Source organism: Xenopus laevis, chromosome 6L, assembly GCF_017654675.1.
Source record: "Xenopus laevis strain J_2021 chromosome 6L, Xenopus_laevis_v10.1, whole genome shotgun sequence".
Lineage (NCBI taxonomy): Eukaryota > Metazoa > Chordata > Amphibia > Anura > Pipidae > Xenopus > Xenopus laevis.
In genome coordinates this window covers 122,514,390-122,542,179 of record NC_054381.1, presented here as the reverse complement: position 1 = coordinate 122,542,179, position 27,790 = coordinate 122,514,390, and the positions used below count along the sequence as shown (strand labels likewise).

The 27,790-nt window shown below is 38.1% G+C and overlaps 1 protein-coding gene across 1 annotated transcript in view; it reads left to right on the top strand.

Moving 5' to 3' along the window:
* Positions 1–2,191: 2,191 nt before the first annotated feature.
* Positions 2,192–27,790, top strand: part of atp6v1h.L (ATPase, H+ transporting, lysosomal 50/57kDa, V1 subunit H L homeolog) — a gene marked incomplete at its 5' end in the record, with an annotated part of 49,280 nt that continues 23,681 nt past the window's right edge. Inside the window, 10 exon segments of the mRNA NM_001095840.1 lie at positions 2,192–2,228; positions 5,254–5,325; positions 7,147–7,260; positions 13,107–13,206; positions 13,859–13,948; positions 20,395–20,508; positions 21,561–21,665; positions 23,767–23,820; positions 24,365–24,462; positions 25,400–25,592. Coding sequence (NP_001089309.1) covers positions 7,157–7,260; positions 13,107–13,206; positions 13,859–13,948; positions 20,395–20,508; positions 21,561–21,665; positions 23,767–23,820; positions 24,365–24,462; positions 25,400–25,592 — 858 coding nt within the window.

Genomic DNA, 27,790 nt, shown 5'->3' with positions numbered 1-27,790 from the left:
CCGGATTTGTGGAAAGGCCACCAAGGCCCGGGCCTAGGTCGGCAGGATTTTAGGGGGCGGCATGTTGCCCAACCACACCCACATTGGTTCAGAAACACTGCGAATGAAGGGGAGGGGATGGGGACGACAAATGACAGCAGGCCTAGGGGCACCCGCTATTTAAATCTGGCCCTTACTCTACCTCAGTACTTATTGGCAGGTAGGGTTGCCACCCGGCCGGTATTTTACCGGCCTAGCCGGTAAAATACCTGCCAAGGCCGGGGCCGGTATAACAAATTTACCGGTAATGTAGATGCCGGTAAATTTGTAATACGATTAAAAGGAGCCCGTGGCCTACCCCCAATCCCCTGGAACATCCCATGGAACTTACCTTTTCTCCTACTTCTTCTAGCGACAGTGTCGTGGCCCCGCCCCCTTTGACATCACGGCCCGCCCCTTTGTGTCCCCGCCCCCCAGCAGCCAGTAAAAGATTTTTAAAAAGGTGGCAACCCTATTGGCAGGCCAGGTTGCTTTAATATGGTACAACATTCTGCTACTATGGAGTTAGTAGCAGACACAGACCAGCTGCTGGAAGAGACAAAGTCAAATAGTGATGATGTTACTATGTTGAGCGTGGCCATTGTGCCAAGCAGGTTGCCTCATCTTTTTTTGAAGGTGTGTGGCACTGTTGTTGATAGTTAATCGGATTTGCAATTAACTAGTTCTTGCCCTACTACTATTAGTTTACATTTTCAAGATCAGGCCATGCAAGTAGAGATTTGTAGCTGCAACTAGTAGCTGGCTAAAACAGATTTCATAAAATAGAAAAGTATGCTAGTCTTAAATCTCCTTGTGGCATAAGCAGTAGGCTTGAGAAGCAATGTGTATGCCGAGGCTAAAACTTTGTAATACTGGCTACTAATTACAACTTCCTGCAGTGCGCTCCTTTCTTGGTAGGTATGTTCTCAAGGTGTGACTGATACAGCGCTGCTTTAAATGGGAAGCAAATATACAAATAAACAGTGCCCTTTATAACAAATAGGCCCAACACATTTGCTGTACAATGGCTATAACTAATATGCTCACTGGATAATTTTAACATCAATTCCACATGATTAAGGATTCGGCCAGGATTCGGCCTTTTTCAGCAGGATTTGGATTCGGCCGAATCCTTGTGCCTGGCCGAACCAAATCCGAATACTAATTTGCATATGTAAATTAGGTGCGGGTTGGGAAATCACGTGACATTTCGTCACAAAAGATTTTTTTCCACTTTTTCCTTTTCTGCCTCTAATTTGCATATGCAAATTAGGATTCGGCTGAATCTTTCACCGAGGATTTGGCCGAATCCAAAATAGTGGATTCGGTGCATCCCCAATATATATAGCATCAACTTATTCTGCAGTGCTTTACAGAATTTGTTCATCTTTGGTATTGGGACAAATACAGCGCCAACTGCAATTTGTATTTATTGTAAGACCCCTGTTGTACATAGGGTTGCCACCTTTTCTGGGAAAAAATACCGGCCTTGCTATAGATTTATCTTTTTTGCCTATTAATATCATTGGGATCAACCATCATTTTTACCGGCCAGACCGGTAAAATACCGGCCAGGTGGCAACCCTAGTTGTACATGACTGCAAAGTGCTGCGTCGCTTTCTGTCATTACATAATAGACTACGATGAAGATGATGACTTATTCTTAGTCAGGCCCCCTGTTGATCATCTTCCTGCCTGTCATTCAAACCAATGCCTGGTTGCTAGGGTAGCGGCCCCTAGAAACCAATGGACGTTTCAAATTGCAGAGCTGCTTAATAAGTAATTCATTAATTTTCTTCTACCACTGTCTACATTACACAAAGTTATTTTTTAAAGGTGAAGTCCCCCTCATGTGAATAGAGCAACCATGAACACCAGGTATAAATACAAAAAGAAATACGATTTATTCCAATGAAACACAAATGTATTTTGTACTGCTAGGGCACTGAATACTACCAAGTACACAGTGCGACAGGATCCAGGCAGAAGGGAGAAGTGAGACGACAACATAATACAGTCCCGGTCCTCACGCGAGATACGATGATGACGTTCGCTGTCACAAGCTAGCTTGTTCCGGGTTTGGGAGTCACATGATCGCACTCCCGTCACATGATTCCGCTTCACTCAGTCCTCTGTCAACCAGCTGCGTAGAGAGGTCACATACGGGAGTGTCGGGGGCTCCGGTTAAGCCTGGGACTCCAGAGACGCGGGTGAGTCATTGTTATTGCTCCCCGTTGCATTAAGTGTAGGGATGTAACGTTGCGGCCTGTCTTATGGTACACGATGATTATATGTACAGTATTATGTTAGCAGCTGATTGGCACTAGATATTTGCATTTTTTATTCCCAGTGTAGCAATAAACTAAATCCTTTCACTTGCAATCATATCATTTTAGTTCTCATCAGGGAAACAAAATGCATCAGTGTTCCAACATAAAGCTGCAAACTGGACACTGCAGGGTCTGTAACGATCAGTTAGATTGTAAGCTCTTAGGATCAGGGGGCTTACTGTATCTCCTGTATCGCTCAGTATGTGTATGTAAGCTGTGTTTGCAGAATACACCCATGTGTTGTGAAAAAGTAGGGGCTTTATAAATATCTTAAAACAGGGCTTCAGGCGTAGGATCACTTTCTGCATTACATTTTGCTGAATTTGGGTATTAGAGATAAAACAGCACCCACTGTGCCATTCAAGTTGTTGCTTAAAGGGGTTGTTCACCTTTGAGATAACGTCTAATATGACGTAGAGAGGGATATTCTGAGACAATTTGCTATTGGTTTTCATTTTTTATTATCGAAGGTTTTTGGAATATTTAGCTTTTTATTCAGCAGCTCTTCAATAGGTCCGAATTCCCCTAGCAACCATGCATTAATTTGACTAAGAGACTAGAATATGAATAGGAGAGGCCTGAATAGAAGGATCAGTAATACAAAGTAACAATAACAATACATTTGTTGCTTTAGGGTAAGGTCACACTGGGCGTTTTGGGGGTATTTAGTCGCCTTGTCTTTGCTGCGACCAATCTCGCTGAACGGCTTCCCTCACTCTGCGCTGGCTAAAATGAAAAATTGCGGGCGCTAAGCACACGTGGCGATTCGTTTTCCGAAGCCGCCTGAAGTTGCCTGACGAGGAAACTTCGGGGTACTTCGGAAAACGGATCACCGCGTATGCTTAGCGCCCGCGATTTTTCATTTTAGCCAGTGCAGAGTGAGGGAAGACGTTTGGGGAGATTGGTCGCCGCAAAGACGAGGTGAATAGTGGTCAGGCGACTAAATCTCCCCGAAACGCCCAGTGTGACCTTACCCTTACAGAACATTTGTTTTTTAGAAGGGAGTCAGCGACGCCTATTTGAAAGCTGCAAAGGGTCAGAAGAAAAAAGCAAATATCTATAAAACTCTAAAAAATAAATAATGTAAAACAATTGAAAAGTTGCTTAGAATTGGCCGTTCTGTAACATAATAAAAGTTACCTTAAAGGTGAACCACCCCTTTAACTGCAGATCCTCATTATTCTGCAGGTAGGGCAGCAGTGCCCAAAAGTGAGTTAATTACTAGGGATGCACCGAATACACTATTTGATATTCGGGCAAATCCCCGAATCCTTGGTGAAAGATTTGGTCGAATACTGAACCGAATCCGTATTTGCATATTCAAATTAGGGGCAGGAAAGGAAAAAGTGGGAAAAATTCTTGTTTTGTGACGAAAAGTGACGTGATTTCCCTACCCGTCGCTAATTTAATTTACATGTGCAAATTAGGATTCGAATTCGGTTCGGCCAGGCACAAGGATTCGGCCGAATTCCGAACCGAATCCTGGATTCGGTGCATCCCTTTTAATTACTAGCAGATCTGATCCCAGTTGCTTTGCATTTCCCACAAACCCCTTCTGGGTACTTCCCATTATTTCAACTTTAAAACAGTGTCTTCAGAAGTGTGTGTTGTTCCTTTTGAATAAAACACATTAAGTGGGATACCCTTAAAGAATAACTTTTTTTTATATTTTAAGTGTTTAATGTATTTAATGCCCCAATGGTTAGTTCACTTTCATTACAACTTTTGGTATGCTGTAGATAGTGATGTCCTGAGGCAATTGGCATTTTAATTCTTTGTGGTATATGACTAATTTGATTTTTTGTTCAGCGGCTCTCCAGTTTGAAATATTACCAGATATCTGGTTTCTTGGGTACAGTTTACCCTAGCAACAAGGCAGTTGTATGAATGCAAGATTGAAGACAAATAGGAGAAAGAGGCTGAATAGAAATATAAGTAATGAAAAAAAAAAATAAAACTGCTGCCTACCAGAGCAATAGCTTTCTGTCTAATGGGGTCGGTGACCTCCTTCTGAAAGCTGGAAAGACTATAGAAAATAAAAAAAGACAAATTGAAAAGTTGCTAAGAACAGACCTTTATGTTACATACCAAAAGTTAACTTAAAGGCAAACCACCCTTTTAGGGGTAGACACGATAGGGGGAGGGGGACACAAGCAAATGTTTTTGGATTTTTTAGGCACAATTGTCAAGATCATATTGTAATGATAGTCTTTTAAAGGGGTTGTTCACCTTTCAAACTCTTTTTTTCCAGTTTAGTTGTTTTCAGATTGTTCCCCAGAAATAGACTTTTTTCAATTACTTTCCATTATTTATTTTTTACTGTTTTTCCAAAATCTAAGTTTAAAGTTGAATGTTTGAGTCTGGCAGCTCAGTAATTCAGGTGCAGACTCTAAACTGTTACAATTTTGCAACATTTAGTTGATCCATTTCTCATCAGCGTCTCTGGAGTATTAGCAACTATTGTATCAAGTCTAACAGCTGCCTGTAATGAAACTCAGGGATTCTGCTCAGCAGGGATAACAAAGATAAGAAATGTATCAACTAAATGTATCAATTTAGAACAGTTTACAGGGTCGGCGACCCCCCTCCCAGAGCTGCTTTAAAAGGTGAAAAATGACATTTTACACTTCAATATTAGAAAAACGGTCACACATAGAGAATAAAAAGTAATTAGAAAAAGTCGGTATTTCTTGTGATCTATCTGAAAACAACTAGTTGTTTGAAGGTGAACAACCGCTTAAAAGCTCTTTATTTAATAGTTCTATATAACATAAGTATCTTTATAAAATACTAAGCCAGACATGTTTTATGAAAAGCCTTGCACCAAACAAATTGTGTTTATTTCTTAGCACAATATATGATACATAGTCGGTATCTGAATTATGCTCTTTATTGTGTTTTGCAGAATACACCCATTTACTTCTACTGCTTGTCTTCCTGACATTAACTAGAGAGCTCTGCTTATTTCTTGCTAAAGGTAAGGCTAAGTACTAGAGAGAACTCAACACGGTGTGGAAAAATCTGGCCGCACCTTTCAAAGCATTGTTTATGGAAAAGCAAAGTTAGTGTTTTGTCATCAAATTCTGCTCATGGCACCAGAAATGAAGGACACCACAACCGTGAAAGTCAAACGCTGGTGACCTATATTTATATTCTTTCCATTTACTTAGTGTAGGTATGATTTGTGTTTAAAGGACACTTAAATACTACTTCTTTGAAGGCTGCCAACATTTTAGACAGTGAAATAAGTTGCTAAGTTTCTTCCCCATACTGGTGTTCCTTTTAGGAAAAAACTCCAACAGTCACGGAAAAAATTAGTGCCAAACTGCCACTTTACTTTCATTTTCCAGCATCCTTAATGCTGATTGCTACCAGTGCAGTTTTTTGCCAACGAGAGCACAAGCACGAAGGACAAACCTAGCAATTCTATCAACTCGGGTGCACCTAAAATTTTGGCACACCCCAGAGAGTAGGAGTTTATTTGCACTGTCTTTTAGACATGGAAACTTTGTAGTCTCATTTGTGCAAACATTGCTTATTCCTACCTGCATCAGTTTAACCTGCTTTGTGCGTCAGGCATAAAGCACAACTAGCAAGCCCTTTGCTAAATACCTGCTTTGTATCGGTGGTAAGTGCACTGCACGTTACTGCACATGTTAAATTACATACATTTGCAGGATGTGTATCTGCCCGCTCTTGTCCCATCCAACTTGCGTGCAGTTGACTATGTGCAACCTAGAAGGTGCTATGAATATTTTCAGAAAAAAGGGAAACATGATGCTGTATGGAATCTACTCATCATCTCCAAGTAGTGTTTCTCCCGAGCTGCTTTCCGTGGCATTAATGCATTAGTTAAAATATATAGATGTCTATAAAGGGAAACGATACCTCTGAATTCTCTTTAAAATACATATCCCATAAAACATGAAGTGCTCCTGTCCGAAAAGAATTATGTCCCCCACTGGCCATGTGTGGGGTAATAGACCCAGCACCTTGTTTGGGGACAACAATAATAATTTGCGCTTAGTGTGGGTGGCCATCTTGGGGCAGGTGTACAATAAGCAAATGAAGTGTCTCTAAAGGGAGCACTCACCAGGTTATGCCTTTTTATAGCAGAATAGAAGCATTCTCAGTACTTACATGTCTTCACGCCCTGGTCCTGGTGTCCTCAACAACAACAGCACATCAGTTTTCAAGGAGCACAGGAAATGCTGTTTCTTCAGTTAAAACATTGACTTTATTCATTACTTCAATAAAAATATTCACATCATGGAGACTTTATCTCACACATACACTTAACGCGTTTCATGGCCTCTCACAGTATAGCAAATAATTCAAAAACTATAAAGAAAATAAATAACGACCAATTGAAAAGTTGCTTAGAATTGGCAATTCTATAACATACTAAAAGTTCACTTAAAGGTACGGCCCTAAAAGACAGACATACATGTATAGATTTGCTCATTTGGCAAAATTGCAAAATGAGAGGATTTCTGCTTGATTTTTTTAAACACGTTAGTGAGCTAAATCAGGCTGATCTGAAAGTTTGATCCCTGGTATAACGATTCCGTTACATGGCTGATTTAAATCAATATCTGAAAGAGCCAACTTCCATTCAGATTTGTCAGGTATATATTTATATGTGTGGGTTTTTAATACACTTATATAGTGACCATAATTACATATTGTTTTCTGCATTCGAATAAAAAGCAACAATTTACCGAATACTTAACTAAACCATAATAAAATTGCTTGTGCTCCAATACATTACTAATATGTTTCTCTCTTTTGTTTAAAGTGACTAAAAAATGGATATTCGAGGTGCTGTTGATGCTGCTGTTCCAACAAATATCATTGCAGCAAAAGCTGCAGAGGTTCGGGCAAATAAAGTAAACTGGCAATCATATCTCCAGTAAGTTCAGATGTATTTGGTGTGTTTTCTATAATAGACAGAGGGGCAAAGGTTCAGAAAAAAGAATGTATCTGGATTAACAAATCAGAGCTATATAGGTTACATATATATTATTAACATGTATTTATAGAGGGTCAAGATATTGCGCTATTATATATATATATATATATATATATATATATATATATATATAATTTTTTTTACCATTTATGCCCTAGATGTACCTGGGGGGTGAAGGGAAGAGTTTGGAGTGCAATAACATGGTAACAGAAATGCTGGCTGTATTTATTTCTTTAGAGATTTTTCTAGCTTTGATTGAGTGTAATGTTTACAATATGCCTCATGCAGGGTTTCAATATTTCCACACACTACCATAAAACTGCAACAAAACTATTCCGGTAAATGTTCATCAGTCCTTATATCAAGGATGTTTGGTGGGCTTCCTTGCATGATGCTTCTTCCAAAACATTTTTTATAGGATTAGGGTCAGGACTATTCCAAAACATTAACGCTTTTTGTGCTTTCTTGTATTCTTTGGTAAATCAAGTTGTGTGTTTAGGATTGCTGTCTTGCTGCCTGACCCACTTTCTTTTGAGCTTCAGTTCACAGACAGATATTGACATTTTCCTGCAGAATTCATAGTTCCATCAATAATGGGTTGCTGTCCTGGTCCAAAGGCAATAAAGCAGGTCCAAGCCATGGGACTGTCACAGACGGACAAAGGTCCTTATGCTGGAACGTAGTGTTTGCCTGTTGCCAAATATAACTCTTTCATTTAAGACATTCTATTTTGACCACATTCTTCTAGTAGCCTCCTGACATATCCAAGTGCTTTACCAAGCAAACAAGCCAGATAGATATATATATATATATATATATATATATATATATATATATATATATATATATATATATTTTTTTTTTTTAGATGGTAGAGGCCTTGCAAATCTTCATGCAATCCATTCTTCTTCAGTGTTCTCCTTATGGTGAGCTCATGAATACTGACATTTGCTAATGCAAGAGAGCTGTAGTTCCTTAGACATTAACCTGTTGAGATCTTTTTGCCACCTCTCGCTTTTTGTCTGATCTTTGTTGGTTCGACTATTTATGGGGTGGTTAACAATGGTGTTGAATTGGCTCCATTTGAACATGATCTGCCTGACCGTGAACTATTTTCTTAGTTTCTTTTCCAGCCTGGTGAGCATCAATAAGGTTTTTTTCCCCCCCCCCGAATATTCCCAGTAATCACCTTTGTTTGAGCCATGATACAACCACAAATCCTGTGTTGTGGACACAGGACATGTAAACCTCCAACAAAAAAAATGTAATCGGTGAACAGCATCTTTAAAATATTTAAATACCTGCCATTCCGGTTGTTCAAAGGCAAGGCTGCAGCATTCACTTAATCACTTTTCCTCCTCTAATCCACTTGGCCTCCACTCCACCCTTACTTTGATGTTGGCTACTGAGCATGCTCAGTTCTTCCCAACTCAGATTACTAAACATACCCTTCAGTCTAGCAGCCAATGAAAAGATGGCACTGCTGGTTTCCATAGAAACTCTGCTCTAGCTTTCTGCTCCTATTTTTTCTTTTAACCTCCTGTCCTGAGCTTAGATGAACCATTACAGTGCTCAATCCAGACAGGACCTTTTATCAAAGTAAGTTTTGTTGTATAAGCCTGCATTTTTAATTGCATGAACTTGCTTTAGTGCGCACATGCTGTTTGCAGTTGTAAATGTCACTGGTGATGCGTCAAGGGAAAATGGCTGCTGGTGTACGCCGCTATTCGTTTTAAGAAAATGATGGTGCTAGTGAACAGAGGGGATATATGCAGTACAAATGATGGGTTTGGGTGGGAGAGATATACTCAACTTATATGAATGGTAGGAGAATGTAGGGCTTACTTGTCTTTTAATATCAAACATTTGTTCTGAAGGCCAAATTTCTGTTCTTTAAATAAGGCAGGGCTTCCCATACTCACACCTGATTATTTTGCCATCGATTGAAACACCTGCTCTTACTGTTCCCCTTCAAATGAACTGAGAATCCTAGAGGTTTACATACAGTGGCGGAACTACGGGGGAAGCAGGGGGTGCGATTGGGCCAGGGCCCGCATCCCTTCAGGGCCACCCTGGCAGCTCGCACATGGTTGAGCCGCTGCAGCCACACTGATGGCACAGAGAGAATCGCGTACGGAGGGGGGCCGTGGGCTCAGCTGCAAGTTCTGCACCAGGGCCCGTCCCCCTCTAGTTACGTTACTGTTTACATACTTTTGCCACATACAAATGTGTAGCTTTGGTTCAAATTCCTCAATTAATAAATGAACAAATATAATGTTTTCGACTCATTTATTTAATTGAGTGCTCATTATCTATCTGAAAAACATTTTTGTATTGTAAGGCTTCACAAACTTTCGAGCACCACTGTTTACATATTTTGGAATTGCCAGATTATATATTTAAAAGCTGCTTCATATAAAAGCCACACCCACTGGGGGGTGGCCATTGGCTCTGCCTGCTCATAATTCTGTGCTTAATTATGCGCATAGCTTTTCTACTTCGTCTGCAGTGTCAACGTATCAAATTGAAATTATCATGACAACTAAATAAAGTGAAACAAAGGGCAAATAGTCAAAAATGACATCCCAGTTACCTGTATTGTTTAAAAGTATTGAAATAATGTGAACATTTATTGCTGGGAAAGAAAACCCCATGCGGATTCATTATTCCACGTTGAAAAAACCAGAATACAAGTTCTCTGTCTGTTCAGTTACTAACAAAGAATGCGTTTCAGAAGAACACAAAGACCCTGCATGTTAAATCTTACCTGGTCCCGTACAGAACCTTATCTCAAATTTTCATTCTTTGTATTCGATTGCCTGTCAGGTAAAACTGTATGTAAGCAAAGAAAGTACAATGGGCCACTTTTGTTTAGACAGTATTTGTCATCCTACTTTTAGCTGTTACTGTAATTTGGATTAGCTCCAGGGGTTTTGTTGCAAATTGCATTTCTGTTGCACTTGAAGGAAACAGAAGCTCTTTCAATATATCCTAAAAAAGGAGATAATGTAGAAAAAATACAATGCTGTAATAAGTTTCAGTGCTCTAGGTAGGTGCAACCCTAGGTTATTCATTTACAACCTACTGGCAATATACTGTAGATCTGAGGTTATCAGAATTGTTGGGTTCAGAATCCCTTATGTGGTTCAGCATTTTCTTGGGTTTCCACTTAGCTCATTTAAACGTAGAAAAAAGATAAAGTATTAATGCTATACTGAGTATAGACAGTATTGTAACTACTCCAGCTTCCCTACATTTGACAGTTTGGATCATCCCATAGATTTCAAGGTACAGGGCTAGTATATTGCTAATTATACACATTGGAATACATTTACGATTTTAAATAAATTATATGGTAGGAGTACTTTTTGATTCACTAATGAATATATGAAACATAGGGAATACAGCTTGATATGTCTTAAAGCTGTTAAGCATGATGTCTTGTGGAAATTGTTACTTAAAGGAACAGTAACATCAAAAAATGAGTGTTTTTAAGTAATACAAATACTGCAATGTTGCCCTGCACTGGTAAAACTGCTGTGTTTGGTTCAAAAACACTACTATTGTTTACAGTGGTGTGAAAAACTATTTGCCCCCTTCCTGATTTCTTATTCTTTTGCATGTTTGTCACACAAAATGTTTCTGATCATCAAACACATTTAACTATTAGTCAAAGATAACACAAGTAAACACAAAATGCAGTTTTTAAATGAGGGTTTTTATTATTTAGGGAGAAAAGAAATCCAAACCTGTGTGAAAAAGTAATTGCCCCCTGAACCTAATAACTGGTTGGGCCACCCTTAGCAGCAATAACTGCAATCAGGCGTTTGCGATAACTTGCAACGAGTCTTTAACAGCGCTCTGGAGGAATTTTGGCCCACTCATCTTTGCAGAATTGTTGTAATTCAGCTTTATTTGAGGGTTTTCTAACATGAACCGCCTTTTTCAGGTCATGCCACAACATCTTAATAGGATTCAGGTCAGGACTTTGACTAGGCCACTCCAAAGTCTTCATTTTGTTTTTCTTCAGCCATTCAGAGGTGGATTTGCTGGTGTGTTTTGGGTCATTGTCCTGCTGCAGCACCCAAGATCGCTTCAGCTTGAGTTGACGAACAGATGGCCGGACATTCTCCTTCAGGATTTTTTGGTAGACAGTAGAATTCATGGTTCCATCTATCACAGCAAGTCTTCCAGGTCCTGAAGCAGCAAAACAACCCCAGACCATCACACTACCACCACCATATTTTACTGTTGGTATGATGTTCTTTTTCTGAAATGCTGTGTTACTTTTACGCCAGATGTAACGGGACGCGCACCTTCCAAAAAGTTCAACTTTTGTCTCGTCGGTCCACAAGTTATTTTCCCAAAAGTCTTGGCAATCATTGAGATGTTTTTTAGCAAAATTGAGACGAGCCTTAATGTTCTTTTTGCTTAAAAGTGGTTTGCGCCTTGGAAATCTGCCATGCAGGCCGTTTTTGCCTGGTCTCTTTCTTATGGTGGAGTCGTGAACACTGACCTTAATTGAGGCAAGTGAGGCCTGCAGTTCTTTAGATGTTGTCCTGGGGTCTTTTGTGGCCTCTCGGATGAGTTGTCTCTGCGCTCTTGGGGTAATTTTGGTCGGCCGGCCACTCCTGGGAAGGTTCACCACTGTTCCATGTTTTTGCCATTTGTGGATAATGGCTCTCACTGTGGTTCGCTGGAGTCCCAAAGCTTTAGAAATGGCTTTATAACCTTTGAAATTGAACTCAGGTGTGATAAACCACAGTTAAGTTATTTTTTAACAAGGGGGGCAATCACTTTTTCACACAGGCCCATGTAGATTTGGAGTTTTTTTTCGCCCTTAATAACGTAAACCTTCATTTAAAAACTGCATTTTGTGTTCAATGATGTTATCTTTGACTAATAGTTAACGGTTTTTGATGAGCAGAAACATTTAAGTGTGACAAACATGCAAAAGAATAAGAAATCAGGAAGGGGGCAAATAGTTTTTCACACCACTGTATATACGTAAATAAGCTGCTGTGTAGCCAATGAAAGGAGAAAAGGCTCCGGTTACACAGCAGATAGCAGATAAGCTCCGTAGAACATAATGATGTTATCTTTTATCAGCTATTTAACCTGTGCCATATAGCCTATTTTCAATTTCCGCCATTGGTACAGAACAGCTACATTAGTGTCTCTGAAGCAAACAGTTTTCCCAGTGCAGGGCAACAGTACATTATATTTTATTTACTTAAAAACACTTTTATTTTTTGCTGTTACTGTTCCTTTAAAGAACAAAGAAAGTGCATCCCCTAAGTGCGCTTCCTTTTCACCCAGGGCAAGTCCATCTCTTTTGTAAAATGCACAGATACCTTGTTGTTGTTGCTATCTTTGCTGCTTTCCCAGAGATCCCTTGTGTCCCATTTAAAATGGGAAATAGGTGCATGCAAATTATAGTAAAACTGGAAATGTTACGTGTACCAGTCTTAGACCCCTGGGAAAGAGGTTAAGATGTTTGTGTGGTATTCAAAGGTAAAGTACCCCAGACTGGTGCATTATTATAGGAGAGGAGTGCTGACCCTAGGACAAAATCATTTATATTCACTGGGGGGGGGGGGGGGGCGGTTTAAACTGGCTACCCGCTAGTGAATTGCACATCTGTCTGCCTTAAATATGGCTACAACTCTGATCCTGTGAGACCATGGCAGTGACACTGTGTGCCGTGATAAACAAGCTGCTGTATTTAGAAATGTACAGACAGTGGGCGAACTGCGACCACCTATTTCTTTCTCACTTTTTTCTAGGGGACAAATGATTTCTGGTGAAGACTGTGAATTTATCCAGAGGTTTGAAAAATCTCTTCCCGATGATAAGCAAGTCATTCTAACCAAAGAGGGAAATCAGGTAATATTTGTTTGCACGACCAGGGCTGTGGAGTCGGTACATAAATCCTTCGACTTCTCAATTTCTAATTCTGCTGAAATAAAATGTTTTAAAGGCAAAGCCTCATATCCTGTTATTCAACATCTCCCATATACAACATTTTAAAGAAATAATTACAATTTTCATAATTGATTTACCCTTTCTCTGTAATAATATAACAGTGCCTTGTACTTGGTCCCACTAAGATATAATTGTAGGCAAAACAATCCTGCTGAGTTTATTTAATGTATAAATGATTTAAAATATGGTGATCCAAGTTACAGAACTTGAAAACCCCAGGTTCCGAGCATTATGCATAATAGGTCTCATACCTGTACTAAAAATACTATATTTTGAAGTTTAGTTGTTCACTTTTGTTTATTGTTAAAATGAGCATTCTGTTTTTCGTTTATTCTACCTATGTTTTAGCTCTACGCTGTGAGCATTTGTTTTTTTTTCAGATTCAGCTTGGGTGTATTCCATAAATATTGTATTATTCTAGGTTTTTAATACAAATATATTTACAAGGCTCTTTAGTTACTGCTCATTGAACTGCTCTTTTCATTACATTGCTTTTACCTTAACCCGTTTTGTTTTGCTGATATATTCATATTTATATTTATTTTCATTTTAGTGTGCTAAAACCTTCATAAATTTGATGACACATATATCTAAGGAGCAAACAGTGCAGTATATTTTAACCTTGGTGGATGATATGCTTCAGGTATGTTCTCCTGTTTATCTGTGTTTTATAGTAAGATACTTTTATTATAGCAAATTTTTTTTGTGTAAAGTGACAGCTTTATCGGTAAGTAGTGGTGAATGTTGCATCAATTTCACTTTCATTTTAAGCACTTGTTTAATGTATTCTCATACCTTCCCTAATGAGAATACATAGATATATGCAGAGGAAGAATGTTTACTTACACTGAGCTTTTTCCCATGCATTATTGTCTTTTTGGGCACAACACATGGAAGATAAAATTCCACGCTTTAGGGCGATATTGTGTCATGACACAACAATTTGACCTCAGGAGACATCCCAGAGAGCCCATGTTAGCAAAAATTCCCTTGTGTGCCTTAGGGTAGGAAGGTCATCAAATTGTTATGTATATACAGGTATAAGTTTAAAATCAAAATTTCATTAAGATTCGACCTGTTATATAATAAACCTCCTTGTATCTAAGGTTCTTTCTGTATCTCTATCAAGTCATAGGTCATCCAGATAGCACCATAGTTTTTAAAATGACTTTCCATAATTAGATTACTATATATTCATTTTTCCCTTTGTATTTTTCTTATGAATATATTGAAAAATGTTAATGCCTATTTTCTTAGCCTCTGTTATAGTGGCTTTATTATCACCTCCCATTGTCCCTGTCTTGTGTTATAAGGCCCTTTTAAATATGGTATTGTCCCTCTATTATGTTATATATGGTATAGAGGGCAGGGACATGCTCTGGTAGCACTGGTGGAGTTGCATTTCATAAATATCTCAATAGCCTGTTTTCCTTGTAGGGTAAAAAATACCCTAGAACTGTGTCAGCTTAAACATTTCTCCGCTCTGACCGTGGAGTTTCAATTTTATGGCATTAAATGGAAATGGTTTGTAATTAGCTTTAATCTTTATTTGCTCCTTAAATCCTCAATTTGTAAATGGTCATTACCAGAAACCAGAAGTGATTTTATGTTCAGTTAGTGAAACGGCACTGCACTGTGTAAGCAAATATGAAACAGGATTGTAAAAGATAGTATTCCTTAAAGAAATGGGTCTTTTTGTGTTTGTACTTTAAATTGGAGAACATTAAGGGACATATTTATTAAAACTGGCAAAAAACATCATGGATGATGTTACCCATAGCAAACTATCAGATCTTTGCTTTTATTGTCTAACTTGTAGGTGACTTCAAATCTAATTGCTAATTGGAACCAAATCTTAAATGACTGCAACAATTCCACTTAAATTTCCAGGCTTTTTCTCAAGTTTCCAGTTCTCCTGTCCATCATTAGATCAGTGCTACTCTTTGGCTCATACAGTCTTTTTATCTATCTATCTATCTATCTATCTATCTATCTATCTATCTATCTATCTATCTATCTATCTATCTATCTATCTATCTATCTATCTATCATCTCATTAGTGTAACAATAGCCATGTCATGGTTCCAATATTATCCAGGTTTGCAAAGCTGCATTCACTCCAAATACTGGAAGTGATCAGAGAACTGACGATACCTGGAAAGTATCTTCAATACCAACATGCTCCCCTTTTCAAACCACATTGTTTTTTTAACATATACACACACAACAAGCAGTCTCCATAATTATTTGGTCCTACATAAAAATAGTTGATTTGGGTTGGTCAATTACAAATTAGAGCTATAGCTTATTTGTAGGGGAAATCGCTCATCTTCCTAATATTTCACACTTATTAAATATCTGTGCTCTCTAGGGGGCAGATTTATCAAGGGTAGGATTTCGCAGTGCAAAAAACTTCGAAATTCGACCATCGAATAGGGTAGTTCGACATTCGAAGTTGAAGGATTTTTACAATCGTACGATGAAATCCTTGGAATCGAACGATTTTACCAAAAATCCTTTGATTTCTCAAAACTTGCCCAAACACTCAAGATAGGTTATAGGAGGTCCCCCATAGGCTAAACAGCAATTCGGCAGGTATAAGATGGCGAAGTGTCAGTCAAACTTTATTAAAGAGACAGTACTTCGATTTTCGAAGTCAAAATTTTCCACTTCGAATTGAAGTCAAATTTGGCCTATTCGATGGTCGAACTATCCAAAAATTACTTCAAAATTCGAAAATTCACTTTGACCCTTACTAAATGCGCCCCTAGGTGTTTGCTGCTCTGAATTAATGTGTTTATTGTGTACACTGATGATCAGTAAGGAACATAGTACAGGGTGTATGCTAAGCAGGCAGGATTCTCACTTAAGAAGTTCTTACTAAACCGTGTTGGTTTAGTTATGATTCCTGAATATTGCTGGAGTACAGCTTCTGGTATGCTTTGTATGCTTTTGTGGGATTTGTAGTCCAGTGTTATTTAGGTTTGGCTAAGCAACCGTGTTTACGTTTGTAAGGGCACAGTTGGCCTTCCCATCTCTCTCTCAAGTTTTCTTCTATCATTTTTCCCTCATGCTCATCTTTTTCCTTTTCTCACACATTTTTTTTACATTTATGTTTGTTAAACATTTTTTCACATCACGTAACCTTTTTGTTCCTTTTCCATCCATTATTTTAATGTTACCCTTCTGGTCTCCCTTTCTTTTCTTTTGGCCTCCTTTCTTTCTTTGCCCCTTCAGACTATTTTTTTTTTTTTTGCCACTTCCACCTTCTTTTTTTCTGTGATGTTCTGATTTACAAATCCCTTTCTAGATCCACTTTGGTTAAAAAAAAATTGTTAGCAATCTGACAAGTATGTGTAAAATGTATTCCCATCAAGATGCTGATCTCAGCCAGGATTCCTCTGTAGAGGTTAATATAATTAACACTTAGCTGTAAGGTGATGGCACTCCTGAGGCAAGTGTAAAAAGGTCTTTTAAAGTGTGTCCCCATGGCAGATCTCACAACCCCCTAGCAGTATATATACTGTATAATATATATACTGAGCCCTAAAGCTTTCTTCCCTTTTAAATCCACTTTGAAAATTATTGAATTTCTGTGTGAATTTACATTCCAGCTCTTTCCAGTCCTCTTGTGTTTAAAGGCTACCCATTAGTATGGTGACTCTAAGGTCATAAATAATGACCACAGGCCCTTTTGTCTCTTATTCCCTTTTCTAAATGTATCCACATTTTTTTCTGCTCTTCCACTTCAGCCATATTTGCTGTATTTTATAACCACTTCATAAGGGAACAGTTTTCTGCAAACTTTAGTTTTAGCTTTGCAGGTATGTTATCCGGAACCTGTTATACAAAAAGCTCCAAATTACAGGAAGGCCCCTCCCAAAAACTACATTTTATCCAAATACAGGTATGGGACCTGTTATCCAGAATCATCGGGGCCTGGGGTTTTCTGGATTACAGATCTTTCTGTATATGGATAGGGGTTGGCCATCAGTTCATTATCAGGAAATCTTCTTAACCCAATGCTGCCAATTGTTTACTGAGTAGCTTTTTTCTTAGCTTGGCATTGCGTTTTACTTGTTTTTATCCTTCTTCAGAATACGCTTGCTTTAAAGATTTTAAACATCTTGTTAAGATTTAAAAATGCCTCATTTCACATATCTGTAGCACAATAAAGAAAAAATATACAAGGTAGACAGCCTATTTCTATTTGTTAGTGAAATAACTGTTTACTTAGGGGCAGATTTATTAAAGGTCAAGTTGTATTTAACTCAAAAATCAATTGAATTCTTTGTATAAAAAAACTAAAAAATAAATTAGTTTGAGATTTATTATACCTTGAAGCTGTAAATAGCTCAAATCCAAAAATACTCTAGCTAAAACCTGTCAAGGTCATGTAGAAGTCAATGGCAGAGGTCCCTTGAACCGTTTTGAAGCTGTTAGTAGCCTTCATGATGTTCGAGGTTTTTTCGGTGGATTTTGCTTGAAAACTCGATCAGTTTGAGTGATTCATGTTTTTTTTTTTGTAGAAAAATCGATGTATTCGAGTTTTTCACCCCAACTACACCGATTCGAGTTTTTTACATTTGAGTTATTTCTTAAATTAGAAAGTATTCAAGTTGTGAGTTCATTCCAGTTCATTTGAGGTCTAAAAAAAGTTCACAAAGCTCTAAAATTCGACCTTTGATAAATAACACCCAAAAGGTTGAGGGTATGGGGTAATCTATACAAAATGATAGCAAAGACCAGAAGTGATGATCTGCAATAAAACACCTTTTTGTAAGCCATATTTTCTGAATTTTATAACCACTTCATAAGGGAAGAGTTTTCTGCAAACATTAGTTTTAGCTGTATTTTCAAACACTCTCTGCTGCCATGCAGTATTCTGTAGGTTAATAGGGCACATATTGCATAGCAACTAAGATAAGCTATATATATTGGTTTGGCCTGTGGCACATATAATGTTTTTTGTTTCAGATGGAAGGAGAAATGGTTAGTGTCCTACTGTGCTACCTGGATAAATGAAACAACATCACTGGTAGCACTTGTAGCATGAAAACCTTTCTTAAAGAATTTGATGCTGCCAAGCTATACATGAAGAGGAACAAAATATTCAAACAAAATGTACATTTTTATACAGTTTGATTCATGCTGTCACTGTGCACTTCTGTACAGACAAATGCACAGAGGAGAAGATCTTTTAAAGCTAGTATTTTTTTAATCTATCATTTGGTTTTGTTGCTGAGATTGCTTTTGCCTTGGTTTCACTTTAATGGCTTGCACTGAAGTGTTATAATGTTAGCTATGCGTTTTACCCCTCCTTTGCTTGAGTCATATAACAGTGACAAAATGCACATTGGCTGCCGTGGAATGAGCATAGACTTAACTTAACAGAAATCAATATAATTAGACCAGCAGCTATTGGACAATAATTCTGGTGAAGGCAGGAATTTAGCCAGTAAATAAAGATCACTAAGGAACAGCTCTTCATGTGTAAAGAGCATTGTATAAGGATTACAATGAGGATTATAGGTACAATGATCGAGAATATGATTGAGACGAATGATCATTGTGAAACACTGAAGAAATAACATACCTGTTATACAATGAAACATGAAGCAAAAAAAAAAACCAGTACATAAATCCCCCTTTGCAATAATTAATTGTTAGCGAAAATGCTGTGTAGAGGGAGCAATGCAAGCAATCTAATGACAATGGAGGGAGCAATACAAGTCATGATTTTTCAGAATACACCATGCATACAAAGATTTATGGATAGATGTTAAGGCCGAAGTAAGATGGGTTTATGATGTTTATTTTTTTTCTAGTGGAGCACCACCCCAACTAAGGGACAGATTTATCAAGGCTTGGATTTTGAGATGATGGGAGTTTTTTTTTTTAAACTCCCATCAACTCGAAATTCGAATAAGAAGAGACCAATCGAAATTTATTTAAAAAAATCAAAGTTTTTTGGGTGAATAGGCTGTATTTGAATTGTCTCAATCAAAGTTTTACCTCATTCAATCGACTTTGAATCAAAGGATTTGCCCCACAAAACTTAGATTTTTCAAAGTCCACCAAATTACTCCAGATAGGTTCTAGGAGGTCTCCCGTAGGCTAAAACATCAGTTTGGCAGGTTTTAGATGGCGGATGGTCAAAGTTTTAAAGAGGCAGTACATGATAATTTCGATATTCGAATAGTCAAATTTTCTTCAAATTTGAATCGAATTTTGGACTATTCAATCGTCAAAGTTCACTAAAAATAGCTTGAAAATCTAATTTTTAAAGTCGAATTTTCACTTGACCCTTGATAAATCTGCCCCTAGATGTGCGGACCCCCAACTGTAATAGCTAATTCACAATATAGCCCCTTGGGGCCATTGCAGACAGAGCAAATACTGTGATATATTTGGTTTCCAGCTGGTGAACTCCCAGACAATCTAGTAGATCCACCATTGAATGCATTCCATACTTTCCTCACAGAAAGGAATGGTGTGCAGAGCTTTGCTTGGTGAAGAAATAAAGTAGAAAATCAGCAAACTATTGTGCTGTATAAAGCAGAATAAAAAAGCATGGGTAGCTCCTGTTTTAAGTCTAACACTGCACTAACTTTTCTGTGCTGGGTAGAAAGATTTTTAGATGCATGACATTTTTTGTTTTATCAATGGTAAACTTGTTGATTATTTATTTGCAAACAATATAAAAAACTTTTGAGGGAACAGTGGCCTCCTCCACTGTGAAAATCTTATTAGCTTGAGCTAGGGTTGTCACCCGGCCGGTATTTTACCGGTCTTACTGCCAGTAAATTTGTAATACTCCTAACAAAAGGCCTCAGCCCCCAACCCAATCAAAATTTACAGTTTTTGCTGCCTTCTGGCCAATCGCGCATTCTGGCTCCTCCCTTTATGTCACGACCCGCCCCTTTCTACATCACGGCCTGCCCCTTTTTACGTCACGGCCCGCTCATTTGCTCCCGCCCCCACCACCAGCCGCTGAACATTTTATTAAAAGGTGGCAACCCTATCTCGAGCAGACCTGCTAAACATAAGAGCACTATAATAATACATATATTTTTGTTTTACTTTCAGGAGAATCACCAGCGCGTCAGTATATTTTTTGACTATGCTCGGCGTGGGAAAAACACGGCATGGTCCTATTTCTTACCCATGCTAAATCGTCAGGATCTTTTCACTGTCCACATGGTAAGAAAATGCTGTTTGTCATGCTAGTAATTTAGGTGTTCAGCTTATGAACAAAAAGAGATTCTACTGAGACATGATTTCATGTACTTTTGTGTATCTTGTCCTCTGTTCTTTGCAGCTTGACAGGATTTTAGACATGCCCCATGTGGGTTTTTTTGCTGCATTCTTTAAAAAAACAGAAAGTAATTACACCAATGCATAAACACAAGCAGATTTAAGCTGATTTTGGCTAAACATTTTCTTTTAACTCTCAAATGTGCCACTGCAATTATCCATAACATCTTGTTCCCTATTGCGTCTTTAAGTTTGCTTGATTACATACTGTGTCAGATTTAACTATGGTGCCACTCGCACCCTAACGCCTCCCTCCCGCTTGCACACCCTCTCCCGCCCACATCTCCTTCATCTACTCTCCTCTGCTCCCCCGGTGGTGTACCCCTGATTGCTGGCACTTTTCTCCATTTCAAATGCAGGCTACATGCCGCCACCATGAACTTTTCTGCCTTAGGCTCACGCCTTTGTGGCCTGCCCAGAAATTGGTGCCTAATTACATCATTGTATTGACGTGAAGGCACCACTAATGATGAGATACCATGTTTTCACAGTCTTGTGAGAATTGCTGATGCCATCTTAAAAATACAAAATATTTCAGACATTTTTAGTAGTAGCAACTGCGTTTACATTGCAGTCTATACTGCATTAACATAATAACGCCACATGTGGACTTGTAGTAGGGTTGACACTGAAAAACACAATCATGATTTACAACAAGTTTACTGACTATGCCTGTGTCCACTAAATAATATTTTAAATCGGAGCTATTGTCTTTATTTTTAGAGGTTCACTAGAGGCCTTTATATAAAAAGACAGCATTCATTATTGATTTAGTTCAAAGAAAGTCTATTAACGTATTAAAAGTTAACGCTGATGAACAAAACCTCTGCACTAGGTAGAAAAGTCAAAGATTTTTCATGAGCAGGTTTTCCCTAAAGAGTTTCCTCTATTTCTGCTTTTGTGAAAAAGAAATCTATATATGTATTTTTCTGTTTCAGGCTGCACGTATAATTGCTAAATTGGCTGCCTGGGGAAGAGAACTGATGGAAGGCAGTGACTTGAACTACTACTTCAACTGGATTAAAACTCAGCTGAGCTCCCAGGTGGTTTTGTGATATTTATTAAATTTACTGAGACAATTTTTTGTGCCAAGGAGGGCTCTGTCCTTGTTTAGGGCAGTGCTGTCCAGTTTTTTTTCCATGTCTTGGGTTAGCATAGCAAATAGGGTTGGGCAAATTGGACCCCTTTCACTTCACCAAAATTTCGCCGCCATCGAAATGTTGTTGACGCCCAAAAATTGTTTGTCGCACGGTGAAATTCTTTTGACGTGCGCCTTTTTTTTTACGCGAGACGCCATACCAGTCTATGGGCATAATTTTCTCAGCGAAAATGCAAAAAAATACGCTCATCCCTAATAGCAAACAGTCATGAGCCAGATGTTTGTTTCTTGGTTGTCAATGTGTATGTTCTGTTATGTACATGATATACAGCATCCTTATTTTAGCAAAATGCTGAATAATAAAATACAGGCATATTATCCGTTATCCGGAAACCCATGATCTAAAAAGTTCTGAACTGTAATTACAAAAGTTCCATTGTAATCAAATAATTACATATTTTAAAAGGTATTTCCTTTTTTTTATGTTGTTTAAAACAATCCAGGTATTGGACCTGTTATCCAGAATGCTGGGGGCCCGGGGTTTTCTGGATAAGGGGTCTTTCCGTAATTGCGTTCTACGAAAAAATTATTTAAACATTAAGGGGGTTATTTATTAAGGATCGAATTGTGTTTTCCACCAAAATTCGAGTTTTCGAACTCGCTGATTAGAGTTTTTTCCATTCGAGTTTTTTTTAAATTTTTTTTAAATTAAAAAAACCATTCCAGTTGTGAGTTCATTCTCATTCATTTGAGTTTATTCAAGGTATACAAAACTCTAAAATTCAACCTTTGATAAATAACCTCCTTAATAAACCCAATGGTATTGTTTTGCTTCCAATAAAGATTAATTATATCTTAGTTGGGATCAAGTACAAGGTACCATTTCATTACTACAGAGAAAAAAAGGAAAAAATTAAAAAACATTTTTTACTTATATTTATATACAGTATGGAGTCTGAGACATGGCCTTCCTGTAATGCAGAGCTTTCTGAATAAAGGGTTTCCAGCTAACTGATGCTATACTTGTACCTTGCATTTCATCCCAACTAAAATGCAATTAATCCTTATTGGAAGCAGAACAATCCAATTATGTTTAAATAATGCTCCCACCATTCTGGATAACAGGTCCCATAAACTGCTTTTTTTTGCTTAATAAAGTGCAGTTTCCATAATACCATATTTTTCATTTCTCTCTCTCCTGACAGACTTTGTTCCTTTTTCTTTCACAATGCAAAAGCAATTTTGGTTGGTTTAAAATGTATTTAAAATCCACTATTTCATGCAGGACCTTTATGTCACTTGCTATATATGATTAAATGTAACTTGAATTTTTATTGTATCAATTGCTGTGTAATGAAGTATGTTGCCATTTATATATGTCCTATAAGGGTAAGTACCTAGAAGGGTTTCTCCACAGTTCACTGCATGGCTACACATTAAAGGACACAGAAAAGGCTAATTCAGTGGGGGGTACCAAGATTTTAGGAGCCCCCAAGTGAATTAAATTGCTAACTTTTTTCCCCTGGGCCAGTTCTCCTTTTCAGCTTGGGCTTACACATCTGTAGTCTTTTTAGTATGCTGCCAAGCCTACGAATTGGATCAGTGGGAATTAGAAATAAGCAGCTCGGCTTTTATTTAGAAAGATTCCCTGAATGGGTGAATTTTGTGTTATTCCCAAAAGGACCACCAGCCAAGGAAAAAATATAGCAATTGAATTCATGGGCGGGGGGATGTGTGCCTAACATTTTGACATCCCCCAGTGAATAGCCTTTCCTTGTCCTTTAACTGAAGGGAGGCCAGTGCTACATGTGGGAAAAAAAATGATATTCTGCATTTAGCTTTGATCTGTTCCCCTTAGGCACAGGCCAACATAAGAGAACTGAACAAGTTATCTCATATTTTGCTTTGTGGCGGGACAGCACTGCATGGAAACAACATAGAAACCTATCATGGATATATACAGTAACGTTTAAGGCAGCTGTTTTAGTCTTGATATAAATGCTACTTGCTAACTAATTGTAAATGTTTGTTCTTTCCTACAACAGAAATTACGGGGAGGCGTTAATGCAGTGGAAACAGGAACAGTGTCTCCAAGTGATGTAAGCGGAAATGGAAATATTTAATTGGGCAGTGCAGCTGCATGATACTGAATCATAGCTGGGAAATTAACTGTTTGCTTTAAGTCCATTTATGTACTGGCTAGTTCAGTGCTTTTGAGCTCTTCAGTCAAAAACTGCACTGAGCACTAGGTGCATGCTCTAAACCTAGGTTTCCCAGGTTCATCAGATTTTTTTCTTTATAGTTACTACGGTACTTGTCATAGTTATATACCATCAATGTGTTAGAATATTATCTTAAATTATTGGTTTACTTTTATAATTTCTGGATGACACCAAACATGAAAAGTACATACTTATATTCTGCTTACGCTTGTTGTTTTGAGCTAAAAACCAGAAGACGGCATGTGGCTCAATAGGTTTTTGGTTATACGCTAGCTCCACCATGATAACGTCGTGTTTTGTGCAACATCTCTATTCTTCACTATCTATATACACCTTTGTATCCATCTAGCCTGCATCAAGTGTTGCTAAGTGTTTAAACTTCCCTGATATATTCCTTAATGATTTTATTTTTCATTTGCAGAGTTCCCAGTACGTACAGTGTGTTGCTGGATGTCTTCAGCTGATGTTGAGGGTTAATGAGTACCGTTTTGCATGGGTGGAAGCAGATGGTGTTAATTGGTAAGGCATCTAATGAGTACAATGATTTATACTTAAAACCATCGTTTTAGTCACATCTTGTATGGGACATTACCAAAACGATATCAAGGTTATTGAAATGGGGTTTATTAGCGAAGCTCTGCTCCATTTATGTATGAATTTGTGCTTTATGGTTTGGGAGACAAATATCCAATTAACCAACACAGGACAGCTTTGTTTCCTCTTCCTGTTTTCATTTGCTGACACAGTGACCAACACAATGCATCGGCAGATGACATTTTCTAGCCTGCCCAATTCTGGAATTGACAGATATCCATTGTACATGAATATCATTTGGGGTCTGCGGGGCACCACATACAAACCAATAATATTGGTACATTTGAAGACCGCTTTATACATATACACCTAAAAATCCTGATTGATAAATATAAATACAGATGCTTTTCTTATAACTATATTTCAAAAATGCCAGATTTCCAAGGTGCAAGTGCTCTCTAGATAATTAGAAACGAAGTTGAAGTGATCTAAAAAGTTATGTTTTTGTGGTTTACTGGTGACACAGTGCTTTTTAAAGCATTGTACAGAACTAATAGCCAACAAATACTGTTGGTGTTTGATCTTTGCCTTAGCTACATGATAGCCATGTTAGATCGATTGGGCAGGCTGATAATTTACAGACGGGGCTGATTGCCTTTTTACAAATAAATATAAAATTGCTAGTTGATTTCTGTTTTGAAGACCGGAAGGAATTTTTTTTCCTTCCTTCCAGGAGACTTCTTTGTACTGGGTGTTAGCCTTAGTGTGGATCAGTCATGATCCAAAATATAATTAAATAATATTTTCTTCTTACTGTTCACATCTCTATACATTCTATATTTTCCTTATTGCCTATACTGAGCCACTGCTAAACATTCTATGCATGAGTAATTGACACATTTTTTTCCTTTCTTCATTTCAGTATAATGGGAGTACTAAGTAGCAAATGTGGATTCCAACTTCAATATCAAATGATTTTTTGCCTGTGGCTTTTAGCGTTCAGTCCACAGATGTGTGAATATCTTCGTCGTTATAATATTGTACCAGTGTTGTCTGATATTCTCCAAGAGTCTGTCAAGGAAAAAGTGACACGGATCATTCTTGCTGCTTTTAAGGTGAGATTACAGTTAACTTCAACTGTATTAAGCAGGAAATATCATCTGGCCATGCAGTGACTGCATTAACAACTATATGATTGTATGACCTTTGGTTGGTTAACCTGTTTTCCCTTTAGAAGTCCTCTTAGAAGTATTTTGCCCACACTATATTTTCTTCAACATAGAGCAGCATGCACATGCATTAACTCACGTCCCTCTTTGGTTGGATCAAACTGAAAAATGATTTGCCAAAAAATGCCATGGTTGTTATATTTCTGCATAACTGGGTGACTTAATTGCCAGATCAGTGGGTCTTAAAAGTGCTTAGTCAGGGAGCATTCCATTATAACATTCTGTTTGAGGGTCTTAAGTCCCAAATGTTACAGCATAGATGCCATTCTGTGGGCAAAAACATGTCTATCTATCCGCTGCGTCAAGAATTCCAACCAGGCGATCGTGAAAGAGTATTTTGTTGCAGATCCTTTGTTCCTTCTACTGTAGTTAGTCTTCAGATGCAAACATGTCATGTGTTATCTTTGGTCTTCCAAGATGCTTTTTCCCCCCCCCTCATATACATTTTTTGTATGTGAGAGTTTGTCACGCCCTTTTGAGATTCAAGGGCTTGCTTAATGAGAACATGTGAGACCGATCTGTAGTTCAGTTTTATAGCTTATACAGTATGAACAAGCAATACAGTGTTAACTAAATATAGATGTTATGGTCATCATTCATTAGGCAGAAAATAATTTTAAATTTCAGCTTGTCATGACTAGGTCAAAACTGGTATAGTGGCCAACCAGAGTATTTTTCCAAAAGAATGGGAGGTATAATTTTTCTGTTTTCCAAGTCATCTGACTTTGGGACTTCAGTATTAAATCTTTTGGCCTGGGCTGTGAGTGACAAGCTTCCCAACTTTTGTTCTCTAAAGCATCATGTCAACCCATGTTCCACAGTGGGACTTTCTTCTGGCATACTGCTTACTGCTATTCTTGTTACTTTAGTATTGGTACTGGAAACTCATATACACTGGCTTTGCTGATCTTGTTCATTATATTCTGATCAATTAAATATTAAATTATATGCTAAACCTTACTTGAACCTGCCTAATAGATTTGCTTATTTAGTAAAACCTTTACTTGTGGTGTTATATCTGAGGTGTCGCTATTTGCTTCTTTTTTCAAAGCTGTTTTGTGGTTCTTTCTAAAATAACACTAAATAGAAGAGGGAACTGTTTTATTAATGGTCTTTATTGTTCCGTCACTCTGTGCTATCCAAAGGAATATGTTTTAACCTATAATGTGTATGAGCTTCTATTAAAGGGGAACTCCACAAAAACATAACATAACTTAACACTTTTTGAAAAGTAAACATAATTTCAAGCAACTTTGCAATATACATAATTTAAAAAATATGCAGACTTTTTATGATTTTTAATGGTTTCTTACATTTCCCTAAGCCTAGCCCCTAGTGATGTGCGGGCCGGCCTGATACCCGTGGGTTTGGACTGACCACACACTCCCATTTTCTGGGTGGAGGGCGGGTCTGGGTTGAGCTCTTCTTCCTGCTCGCCCCACCCCTTTTGTGATGTCATAGGCGGGTCTAAAAATGGAAGTCGGGCGGAGGGATGGCAGTTTTACCCGACCCGCACATCACTACTAGCCCCCTGCTCTCCTGCTGATCTTTCTGACTACTTTGCTCAGCTGGCTGACTACTGTTACTTTGTATCAACAGCCATCTGTCCTTAGACTGCATCCTCCAAACCCCACAATTCCCTGCACACATGATTTCAATAAAGAAAAGAACATGACAGTGCAATGCATTGTGGGTTATGTAGTTCCTGCGTGCTGTCTGTAAGCTGTGGAGAAGTTGTTACAATTTGTAACATCAGTGTTTAGTCCCTCCTTCCCTGCCAGGATTTCAAATGATGCAGAAAGAGAACAACTGTTAAACAGCTGGATTTCAGCATAGAAAATGGTATTTATTCATACTTTTTGAAGAAACAGGTAACTGTGATGGGTATATTAGGGGTTTCTGTGTTATGTGGGTCTAATTATCAAATTTTGGTTTGGAAGCCCGAGTTCCCCCTTAATTACAGATAAGAATATTGCAAAGTAAAGCTACTGTAGCTACATGGACTAATACTGGCCACTCCCAAATGTGTTGTTAGCTTATTGGCTCCTGAACGTGGGCCAAAAATGGTGCCCTGGCAATCCATA